This window comes from Carlito syrichta, unplaced genomic scaffold (assembly GCF_000164805.1).
Source record: "Carlito syrichta isolate Samal-C Ts95f unplaced genomic scaffold, Tarsius_syrichta-2.0.1 Scaffold305684, whole genome shotgun sequence".
Classification (NCBI taxonomy): domain Eukaryota; kingdom Metazoa; phylum Chordata; class Mammalia; order Primates; family Tarsiidae; genus Carlito; species Carlito syrichta.
Window position 1 is genome coordinate 235,447 of NW_007249780.1, and position 11,575 is coordinate 247,021.

At 52.0% G+C, this 11,575-nt stretch overlaps 1 protein-coding gene across 1 annotated transcript in view; it reads right to left on the reverse strand.

Moving 5' to 3' along the window:
• NCKAP5L (NCK associated protein 5 like) overlaps positions 1-9,494 on the reverse strand; it is a 16,405-nt gene extending 6,911 nt beyond the window's left edge. The window contains exons 1-6 of the mRNA XM_008062266.1: positions 9,438-9,494; positions 6,848-7,005; positions 6,029-6,097; positions 5,887-5,925; positions 4,733-4,852; positions 387-500 (exon numbers count right to left, since the gene is read on the reverse strand). Of these exons, the coding sequence (XP_008060457.1) occupies positions 387-500; positions 4,733-4,852; positions 5,887-5,925; positions 6,029-6,097; positions 6,848-6,970 (465 nt within the window). The 5' untranslated portion in view covers positions 6,971-7,005; positions 9,438-9,494. The remainder of the gene's footprint in view (positions 1-386; positions 501-4,732; positions 4,853-5,886; positions 5,926-6,028; positions 6,098-6,847; positions 7,006-9,437) is intronic.
• Between the last annotated feature and the right edge of the window lie 2,081 nt (positions 9,495-11,575).

Below are 11,575 nucleotides of genomic sequence, written 5' to 3' on the forward strand. Positions count from 1 at the left end.
TCCACTCACCTCAGCCTCCCCAAGGCGCGGGATTACAGGCTGAGCCACCAAGCCCGGCTGGCAATTATGTTTAACCTCATAAGATAATACAAGTGAGATCCAAGGTGCCCCACACAGTGTCTGGCAGGGAGTAAGAGGCTGGTAAGTGTTAACTAAGTGTTAACTATGACTCTTATCACATTTCTAGTGCATTTGCTCACAGAGCCAGTGGGGATCTGTTTTTCTCGGTGTCAGGCTGACAGCTGAGGGCTCACGCTTCCATCTTGGACAAGAATCTGCGCTGGGAAACAGTCCTTCCCCAGGGACTCGTTAGGAAACAGCAGTGAAGTACTGACTGACTAGCCTCTCACCAGTGAGCCACAGCCCACTGTGCCCAGCCGTCCTACCTCTCTCTGCCCAGCACAGTGCCCCAGAGGCAGCAAGGCGGCTGGTCCCTCGGCGGAGCTCAGGGAAGGGGAGGCTGGTGGATCTGATGGCGGCTGAAGGAGGGTGAGTGGGATCTGCAGAGACAGAGGTAAAGTTAGCACAGCAGCTGTCTGGCCTGTCTGGTCCCTACTTCCCCGCCAAGCCAGGCCTTCCCATGCAAGGGATGTCTCCTGGCCCAAGGTGTGGCTCTTGCTACTGTCCCCACCCATGGGTAAGAGGAGCCTCAAGAGATTACAGCACAGGTAGATTTGAAGATAGTGAAAGCAGGCAGCACAGAGTGAGACCAGTCAGAGGACTTTGGAGAAACAGGAATGTTCTGGGCCCAGAGGGCAGCGGCAGGTCCAGCCCAGGGTGCGCATCTTGGCTGCAGGACTAGTTTACTTTTTGGTGGGACTCCTTCCCCTATTGCCTACAGGGTGACCGCAAAGGCCCCTTCCTGTTCCCAGATCACAGGGATGGCTGAGACAAATGATCTCAGATGGTCTTAGAAGAGATGGCAGGGAGCTGTCATGCCTGTCTTCCCTGCCTGGTCTCACATGCAACATCTCTGAGGGACTGCACAAGGAAGATTTAATCATGGGCACTTCTCTCGCAGTTCCTGAGAATGTAATTTCCTTCTCCCAGGCTTCTTGGCTAGATATGAGTACGTTTTAATCCCTCCCTCTCCCTCTGTCTCCACAGCCTTTCAGCCCTGTCTGTGCAGCATCTCTCAGCCTCCCCTCTGGCTGCGGCAGTCAGCTCCTTCAGGCCAGATCTTCCGCCTCTGGCCTGGACACTGCTCAGCATCTCAATCAGTCTCCTTGACCTGGTTTGGTGGCCTTCCAATCTCCCGGGCACAAGGCAGCCTATAGCATCTTTTTCTTTTCTTTTTTTTTGAGTTGGAGTCTCACTCTGTCGCCCAGGCTGGAGTGCAGTGGCACAATCATGGCCACCACAGCCTCAACCTGCTGGGTTCAGGCGATCCTTCTGCCTCAGCCTTTCAAGTAGCTGGGGCTACAGGCATGCACCACCACACCCGGCTAATTTTTTTATTTATTATAGAGACAAGGTCTGGCCAAGTTGTCCAAGCTAGTATCAAAACCCTGGGCTCAGACAATCCTCTCACCTCTGATTCCCAAAGTGCTGGGATTATAGGCGTGAGCTACCACACCTGGCTATCTTTATCTTTGTGCTCAAAAGCCTCCCTCACTGTCCCTTCACACAGCTTACTGATCCCCAGGTTTCCCAGTCCTTGGATCTTCACTTATGCTGTTCTTTCCACAGGAAATCCCTTCTTTCCAACCCCTAACTTCACTCTTAAAATCTCCCATCCTTCCATCAAGAGCCAATGTCATCTCCTTACAGGAACTTTCTTTTTTTTTTTTGAGTTGGAGTCTCACTCTGTCTCCTGGCCACCGCAACCTCAACCTGGTGGGCTCCGGCGATCCTTCCGCCTCAGCCTTCTGAGTAGCCGGAACTACAGGCGCGCGCTACCACGCCTGGCTAATTTTTTGATTTATTGTAGAGATGAGGTCTCGCCTGCCCAGGCGGGTCTTGAACCCACGGGCTCAGGCAATCCACTCACCTCAGCCTCCCAAAGGTGCGGGATTACAGGCTGAGCCACCGAGCCCGGCTTTACAGGAACTTTCTTAGCCCTTCTCTGATGACCTCTCCTCATCACCCCTGGCCTCTTGGATGGCGTGGTTGCACTCTGCTTTGTGGCATGGCAGTCTGCACCTGTCTCAGCTCCCAGCAGTCCTAGCCTTCCAGGGTTATGTTCGCCTGCACAGGACACAGCTCTTAGACAGGGTCTTGCAATTCAGTCTAATTCCACACTTGTTGGCAGGGACACTGCCCACAGTGAAAGCTTAACTAGCATTTATGTAAAGGAGCTTTCATCCTAGCAAGCACAACCTGCAAATCACGTTGATAATGATAACAGTGGCTCATGCCTGTAATCCCAGAATTTTGGGAAGAGGAGGCAAGAGGATTGCCTGAGCCCAGGGGTTCAAGACCAGCCTGGGCAACATGGTGAGACCTTGTCGCTACAATAAATCAAAAAATTAGCTAGCCATGGTAGTGCGCACCTGTGATCCCAGGTTCTTGGAAGGCTGAGGCAGAGGGATAACCTGAACCCAGCAGACTGAGGCTGTAGTGGCCATAATCATTCATCTGCCCTCCAGCCTGGGCAAGAGACTGTGATTCTGACTCAAAAAATAATAATAATGATAAATAGCTGCCACTTATTGACTCCTCTCAACAATGTGCAGTATGGGTATTTTTATCCCTATTTATGAAGAAAAAAACTACAGTCCATAAAGCTAAGTAATCTGCCCAAGGTCACAAAGCTAAGAAGCAGCCAAGTTAGGGATCCAACCCAAGTTTATCTCAGGCCAAGGTTCATGCTGTTTCCATGACGTCATCTTAACTCTGGGGAAAATAAACCTATTGCCCCAAAACCTCAAGAGGTTTTGGAATTCATTTGGGTAAAAAGTAAATGATTTAAGAAAGCCCTGCCCCTCTGTTATCTGTAGTCATTGAGAAGGGTGTGGCTGGGCCTCTGGGGATTCCAGGGTGAGCCCTGTGGCAGGGAAAACTGCAGAGTCACTGCCACTTTTTAAAACAAATTTTTATTTATATATTTATTTATTTTGAGTTGGAGTCTCACTCTGTCACCCAGCCTGAGTGCAGTGGCACACTCACAGCCACTGCAGCCTTGACCTGCTGGACTCAGGGATCCTTTCGGCTCAGCCTTCCAAGTAGCTGGACCTACAGGTGCGCGCTACCATGCCCAGCTAATTTTTATTTTTGAGTTGGAATCTCACTCTGTCGCCCATCCTGAGTGCAGTTGCACTCTCATGGCCACCACAGACTTGACCTACTGGGCTCAGGTGATCCTTCCACTTCATACTTCCAAGTAGCTGGAAATATAGGCGTGTGCCACCACGCCTGGCTAATTTTTTTTTTTTTTTTTTTTTGAGTAGGAGGCTGATTTTTTGATTTATTGTAGAGATGAGGTCTTGCTGCCCAGGCGGGTCTCAAACCCACGGGCTCAGGCAATCCACTCACCTCAGCCTTCCAAAGGCGCGGGATTACAGGCTGAGCCACCGAGCCCAGCGTTAATTTTTTTATTATAGGGACGAGGTCTCGCCAAGTTGCCGAGGCTGATCTTGAACCCCTGAGCTCAGGCAATCTTTTCACCTCGGCCTCTCAAAGTGCTGGGATTACAGGCTTGAGCCACCAAACCCGGCTTTTTTTTTTTTTTTTTAAATCAGGGGTCTCGCTTTGTTGCCCAACCTGGAGTGCAGTGGCATGATCACAGCTCACTGCAGCCTCGACCTCCTGGGCTCAGGGAACCCTTCTGCCTCTACCTCCTGAGTAGCTGGGACTACAGGTGTAGGCCATCACACCTGACTGCCGCTGATTCTGACAGCTCTGTACAGGCCTGGTGAGAAGAGGCCTCTAGCGTTGTCATGGCGACAAGGACCTGGCTTCCTACTCCTAGTGAGTGCAGGGATTCCCTGCTTAGAGCCTGGAGGCCAACAGCTGCCTGGTGTGCATCAGACAGACAGACATGTGTGCACATACACAGAAAGTGCTTCTCTTCTTGTCAAAGGAGGGGGCTGGCTGACCTCAGAAACATCCCATTGTTCCCCTCAGATCACTAGAGCTGCTCTTGATCCGCCCAGCCCCATGTCTCACTCCATTCTTGGGGGTTCCTGACAGGGTCGCCTCAAGTGACACCTTAACTCAGTCCGGGATTGACTCCCAGGAACCTTCTGCTTCTCCTGGGGAGGCAGGCGGGCAGTGGGGACTGTCTGTGAATCTGTGGTGTGTCAGTATACACAACTATCTGTACAAACATGGTTATCAGAACAAAGTGCCTTTCCTGACCTCTCCATGACACCAAGCCCCACCCCTTCCCCTGGCCAAAAGAGGCCATGTCAGTGGCCAAAGAGGCCTCTTGGAAGCTTGAAATCGTTGCATATACAGCCTCCACCCATCTCTCCACACAGGGCAGGAGTGAGTGCAAAGTTTCTCTGTCAACAATAAGGGATGCCATCTAGCTGGTGGGAACACCCGGGAGACAGGGAACTGTAAGTTCGCGGGAACTGCTAAGTTCGCGGGGACTCAAGTGGCTTTCACCTCATCTGAGGCACAAATCAGGTTGGGCGGGCCTTGCCTGGATGGCTATAGCCCCAGATTGGAGCGGGACGGCTGATGGCCCGCTTCTGCAGGTACCTGTGAGAAGAGACAGTTATGCTGTGGCCTGGGATGGGGAGGCAGGAAGCAGAGCTGTGGGAGGGCAGGAGGCGTGCATGCCCACCTGAGGGAGAGAGCCTGTTGTGAGCTGGAGTTTCTGCTGGAACAGGGCGCTCAGCATCTGGTTCTGCCGCTCCAGGTCAAACACCCTCTTCTTCAGCTTGATGCACTCCTCTCGCAGGTCCTGGGCGGGTCCAGGAGGAGGCCGGCGAAGGGAAGGGGAGGACGGCCGGAGAGGGAGAGATGTGTGAGCATGGTCCTCTTCATCAGAGCAGCAGACGTGGTCCCACCTACAGGCCCCAGGACCTCTGTGGGGCAAGCCTTTCTCCTGCAACCTCTTCCCATGAGGGATCTGAGCCTGCCAATGTTTGCAGCTGGTGCATCTTCTGGGGATGGGAAATGCTCTGAAGTTTCTGACCCCTGGTGGAGGGTCAATCTCATTCTCTTTGTCACCTTTCCCATCCCTGGAGCCAACCCCCTGCCTCTTAGAAACCACACATCAAAGGAGGGCTCACAGAAGGCAGAGGAAGGGGCCAAAGTGGCCCACGTGCCAAGAGTTATCCACAGTATTTATTTATTTGAGTTAGAGTCTAACTCTGTCACCCAGGCTGGAGTTCAATGGCAAAATCATCCCCCACTGCAGCCTCAACCTCCTGGGATCAGGCGATCCTTCTGCCTCAGCCTCCAGAGTAGCAGTAATCACAGATGCACACCACCACATGCGGCTAATTCTTTTTTTTTTTTTTTTTTTTGTAGCGATAAGGTCTCACTATGTTGCCCATGCTGGTTTTGAACTCCTGGGCTCAAGTAATCCTCCCGCCTCAGTCTCCCAAAGTGCTGAGATTGCAGATATGAGCCGATAGTAAATATTTATATGCTACTTATGCTCACAACATCAACACTGCCTTAAGGGTCATTACAACATGGAAAAGTCAGCTGGGCCCAGGATAAGGGGAGGATTCAAGCCCAAATCAATGGCCATAGCTCAGAGACCTGACTTTACCTAGTTTCACCCTGTCTCCAGCTAGGATACTATGGACCTGCCCAAGGTTGGTAGTGGGGACGAAAATCACTGGAGGGCAACAGGCCATCTTCTCCAAGCCCTCAGTGAAAGCTTGGCTGAGCAGGCTTGGGGGTCCCCAGAAAAGACTGCTCCTGCCAGGGCCTCTCCTAGGGTGTCTGGGTTTGGGGGTGAGAATGTCTCCTGTGGCTACTCACCTTTTGGTTCAGCAGCGCCTGCACCACGTGGTTGGCAACCTGGAAACAGAAAGCCCCGAGGCAGAACTGTCAGCTGACCTAGCTTCTGCCTGGCACAGACAAGCTGTGTCCCAGGATCAGTCCCACCACAGAGCCCTCACACCTCATCCAGACAGCGCTCGTAAGTCTCCCGCTGGTTTTCGTTGGCCTGGGCAAGTGCCGAGTTCTCTGCCTGCAGGAGTGAAGGGGGAAGAGGGCAAAAAGGAAGCTTTGGGAACTATTCTTCCCTGGGGCACATTCCTTTTGGGAAGGGAAGACAAGGAGTCTACCAGCTACACTCTGCTCCAGCTCTTGGCTGTGACCAGATTATCACATGGGAGGCATGCAGATGGACCAAGGGCAGCAGGAGGGCAGGGCTCAGATGGGCAGGTTTTCTGTAAACTCCAAACTCAGTCAGTGGGGTTGGGGAGACACAGTGGTCAGGAGGACCTGAGCTGGGAGGTGCCAGAAGCAAATCTTATTTCCTCAGGAGGTGGGCAGAGCAGGCTGGGGAGAGGAGAACAGGGCCTTAAGAATGTGGTAAGGGTTAGGGTTAGGGCTAGGGTCTCTCAACTTCTGAGTCCTGCATCATCCAGCCCCTTTCTCCTGTGGTCTCTTGGACTACCCCCTCCCTAGAACTGGCAGTTGTATGAAAGTGGGGAGAAGAGAGGCAAAGAAGGGAGACATCTGGGGGTTAGGGCAGCCCACCCCATGCATGCTTCTTGTCCCCGAGCTGCCTCAGGGCTGGAGAGCTAAGGGCAAGGATAGGGCTTCTCAGAGGAACTCTGCGAAGAAACGTTCAGCTTTCCTCTAGCCTGGCAACACCAGCTGAGAGGAAGGCCCACTGTACCCAGACAAGCCACACCAAGCTCAGAGGAGGGGCAGCCCTGGCTCCCCAGGGCTCTGGCTGGCACCTCCGTGCCCACCCTGCCTCATGCCACACCTCCAGCTCTCGCAGTCGGTGCAGAAGCTCCTGGCAGGTGCCCGGCTCCATGCTGCCATCACCACCCTCTCCTGGCGTTGGGTTTCCAGGACCCCCAGCTGGCTGGTCCATGGCTTCTGACATCAGGCCCTGGAACAAGTGAGAGAAGCCCTGGCAGGCTACTCCAGGGCCCAGAGAAGAGGTGAGTGGAGGAGGAGGACAAAGATGAAGCTCTGAAGTATTCTTGGAGTTTATATCAGCACGACTTATGTGCGTAACAGTGTAACAACTCAGAGTCAGGCTGGGAATCTCCTGCTCACAGGACAGACACACAATCTTCCTATCTTAAGAACAGACACAGCCGGGCTCGGTGGCTCAGCCTGTAATCCCGCGCCTTTGGGAGGCTGAGGTGAGTGGATTGCCTGAGCCCGCGGGTTCGAGACCCGCCTGGGCAGGTGAGACCTCTTCTCTACGATAAATCAAAAAATCAGCCAGGCGTGGTAGCGCACACCTGTAATTCCGGCTACTCGGAAGGCTGAGGCGGAAGGATCGCCGGAGCCCAGCAGGTCGAGGCTGCGGTGGCCGGGATCGGCTACTGCGCTCCAGTCTGGGCGACAGAGTGAGACTCCAACTCAAAAAAAAAAGAACAGACACCACTGTTTTATATTCTCACACACACCCTACCATAGGTCATACTATAGTCAATCTCCACTGGGACTGACCTCAAACTGGTGAGTCAGTCAGCCTCCCTGTGCCTCAGTCTCTTTTTATTTTATAAAATAACCTAAATACCTAATCTCACTCAGTGTTTACAAACAAAGATTAAGTCTGTGAAAGTGATCTGCAGGAGTTAAAAAAAAAAACTACTTAAAACATGAGACTTATTATTCCTAACAGTAACATATATAATATATATGTAATTATATACATATATTTTGAGTCAGAGTCTCATGCTGTCACCCAGGCTGGAGTGCAGTGGCATGCTCACAGCTATAGCATCCTCGACATGCTGGGCTCAGGTGATCCTTCCTTCTCAGTCTTATAAGTAGCTGGAACTATAGGTATGCACCACCACGCCGAGCTAATTACAATAATAATTTAAACTAATTTGACAAGTAAGACAACTAGGATTTTGTCCTGATGACCAGTGGCCCCTGCCTGGGGCAGGGACATGCTCTAGGTAATGGGCAATGGACAAAACTATGGCTTTGTAGCTAAGAGGCTCTATCTGGCTCTGCCCAACATGAGCTGGGCAGACACATGAAAGCTTGCTGAGCTTTGTTCAACCAAGTGATTCTCAGTTTCCTAATTCTGAGAACTGGACAGAAGGTTGTTGTAAGAATCAAATGTGACTACCCAATGGATGGTGTCCTGAGAACTAGACCTCAAAGGTGCTGCCCACATGACTCAGGCACGTGTGGAGAATAGAGCGGAGCCTGGGGCTGGGTGCCCTGGGTTTTAGTCCTGACTCCAGTGCTCACCTGCTGGGTCACCCTGGGACAAGGCCCCTCTCCCTGGGCCTCAGACTCCTCCTGGATACAGTGGAAAGTGCCCTGCATGCCTCCAAGTTTCCCCTTTCTAGCTCCAGTTGCACTAGGCACCCACTGGCCTGGGAGAAGCTAGGCCCCGGTGGGCCAGCCTCTTTGTGTAGGCTGGTCCCTCTGCTGGGGTCTTTGACAACACCCCCCCTTCCATTTGGCTAGCTCCTTCCTATCACTCTTCAGGGCTCCCACTCCAAGTCTGGTAGACGCTGCTAATGGGAGGTCTATACCGGTCTCCCCCACTAGATAGTCAACTCCATGAGGACAGGTCATTGTACTCTCTTCCCAGTCCAAACTCACACACTTCCTGGTGGCATACCTGAAGAGTAGGAGACAGACTGATGACTCAACAGATTAGTTCACTGGCTACCCACAGCATGCCAGGGTTCTGGCCCGTATCACACTCTGTGATCCTCCCACCTCACCAAATCATTGCCATTGTTATTAGCTTTATTTACTTATTTATTTGAGTTGGAGTCTCATTCTATTGTCCAGGTTGGAGTGCAGTGGTATGCGCATGGCTCACCATAGCCTCACCTCTTGGGATCAGACAATTCTCTCACCTCAGTCTCCCAAGTAGCTGGGATTACAGGTATGAACCAACAACCCGACTAATTTTTTTGTAGAGACGAGGTCTTGCTATGTTGCCTAGGTTGGTCTCAAAACTCCTGGGGTCAAGCAATCCTCCCACCTCAGCCTTTTGAAGCGCTGGGATTGCAGGAATGCGCTATTGCGCCTAGCCCATTACTATCATAGCTTTAACGGGCTGAACTTCATCTTCCATTTGGATTCCAATTTCTCTGCTGGAGGAAAGTGCTCATTTCCTTCTTCTGCATGAATGTTGTGGTGTTTTCCAGTAGATGGGCAACCCTTCTTACTGTAAAAGAGTGGAACCACTGACAACTTCATTGCTTCTCCTTGCTCCACTGAAGCCCCCACAAAAGGGGCTTTTGAACCACAGAAGAAGGGCCTCAGCCGCTCACCACTGAGGCATCTGAGTGCTCGTTCCCCCATTCTCCACAGTGGGACCCTCTCCCTCTCCCAACATGCCTGACCCCAGCGCCCCTCACCTGTCTCTGCCCCCTCACCCAGGTGGGCACGCTCACTCTTGCATCCAAAACGGTCACCTCCCCTGTGGAGAAACAGGGAGATGTCAGTCGTGTGCCCCACAGGCACGTATCAGGCTTCTGCCATGAGCCAGGCTTGGGCACACAGGGGCATATAGCCAGAGAGCCCTGCCTTTATGATGCTTCCACTCCACTGCGCCAGGCAGACAATACGCCATGCTGGGTTGTAATGAGACACCGAGATGGCAATTGAGCAGAGACCTGAATGAAGTCCAGATGAAATCCGGGAACGAGAAAAGTGGCCGGGGCAAGCAAATAGCCTGTGCAAAGTTCCCCAGCTCTCAGCCAGGAATCCCTCGGATAATGGTTGAGAAACAGCAGGAACACCTGGTGCTTCATGAACCTTCCACAGCATACCCTGTCCTCTCTAATCCTTATCACCACAGAGGGAGTTAACAGCCATTATCAGCTCCTGTATTTTAATTTTTATTTTTTTGAGTTAGAGTCTCACTCTGTTGCCCAGAATGTAGTACAGTGGCATGCTCATAGCCACTGTAGCCTCGACCTGCTGGGCTCAGGCAATCCTTCCGCCTCAGTCTTCCAAGTAGCGGGAACTACAGTTGCGTGCCACCACGCCTGGCTAATTTTTTTGATTTATTGTAGAGACAAGGTCTTGCCAAGTTGCCCAGACTGGTCTTGAACCCCTGGGCTCAGGCAATCCTCTCACCGTGGCCTCCCAAAGTACTAGGATTACAGGCCTGAGCCACCGCGTCCAGTTCATATTTTTTATTTTTTGTAGGTAGAGATGGGTCTTACTATGGTGCCCAGGGTGGTCTCCAACTCCTGACCTCAAATGATCCTCCCAAAGTACTGGTATTACAGTGATGAGTCATTGTGCCTAGACCCTATGCTTATTTTTAACACTCCACAACAATCTAAAGTCCTTTGTTATTTTAACATCACCAAAATGTATCATGTTTAACTTGGTTTGCGGTAGCATTATCAGGTTTGATACCCTTACAGGCCTGGGGAAAAAAAAAGAAAAAAAATTCAGGAAATTTCCTTCTTTTCACACTCAAATAAGGGGTTAAGACCAAAAAAGGCCACCTCTACCATTCGACCACCATTTCTCCAGGCCATCATCCTCCCACTGCCTAGGAGAGACCTGCTCCAACGATCACCAGTGTTTCCCTCCATCCCCTCACCATTTATTTCCCCAGTGGAAACTTCTAGAAAGAGAGGGGTTGGGGGAAGGAGGTATGCAGTGGAGAATGAGAAAAAAGTTAGGAAGGGAAGGAAATGGGATGAAAAGGACAACGGTGAAGCTGGGCAAAGCCCAAGGTTCTGTGTTCTTCACATAGAAATATAAACCAAACAAAGGATGAGGTAGTCTAGTGGAATATCTTTTCCTAAAAAAAAAAAAAGCATCCAGGTTAGGATTGAGGCCAGGTTGTGTGGACTGGCTGTGTATTCTGTGTGTGTAGACACTGTGGTTTTCCATGTTGAGGAGGGCGGAGACCCAAAACATTCCACATAGCCAGCCACCACGGCCGCTCTGCAAATCCAAGTCCCGTGGGTCCCAGGGCTCAAGCCCCATTGTGAACCAAGGGAGACCCTCTGATGGAGAAGCCAGCCAGCGGTCACAGTTCTTTTGCGCACGTCTCTGTGCACTGACTGGAGCCTGGAGCTCAGGAAATGCTGGCTGAAGGAGGCTGTGACTCAGCCTCGCTTTGGGAGAGGCTTTCTGCCCTCACACACGGTGGTCCGGGCCAGCTCGGGGTGAGGGGCCTTCCCATCTGCAGGGCTGCCACAAGCAGCGGGTAGGAAGCTGGCTGCGAGGCTGCTGAGGAGTCGTGGGGAAGAGACATGCACGTCAACTTGGCGGCAGGACGAGCACGCGCCACTCGAGTGGGCACAAGTTCAAGGTCTCTAAAAGAAAACTTCCTGTGTCTGGACCCTCCTCTAGAGAAGATCCAGATCAGAGAGATACCACCACCTCCAGCTCCAAATCAAACCCTCATTAGGAATCTGGCCTTTTGGAGGTTAGATTTTCTGCCTCAACCTCATAGGCAAAGCCATCCTGGGTCAGCTCCCTGGTGGCTGGTGGCTGTCCCTGCTGTGTGTCAGTGCCCCCCAGCCCT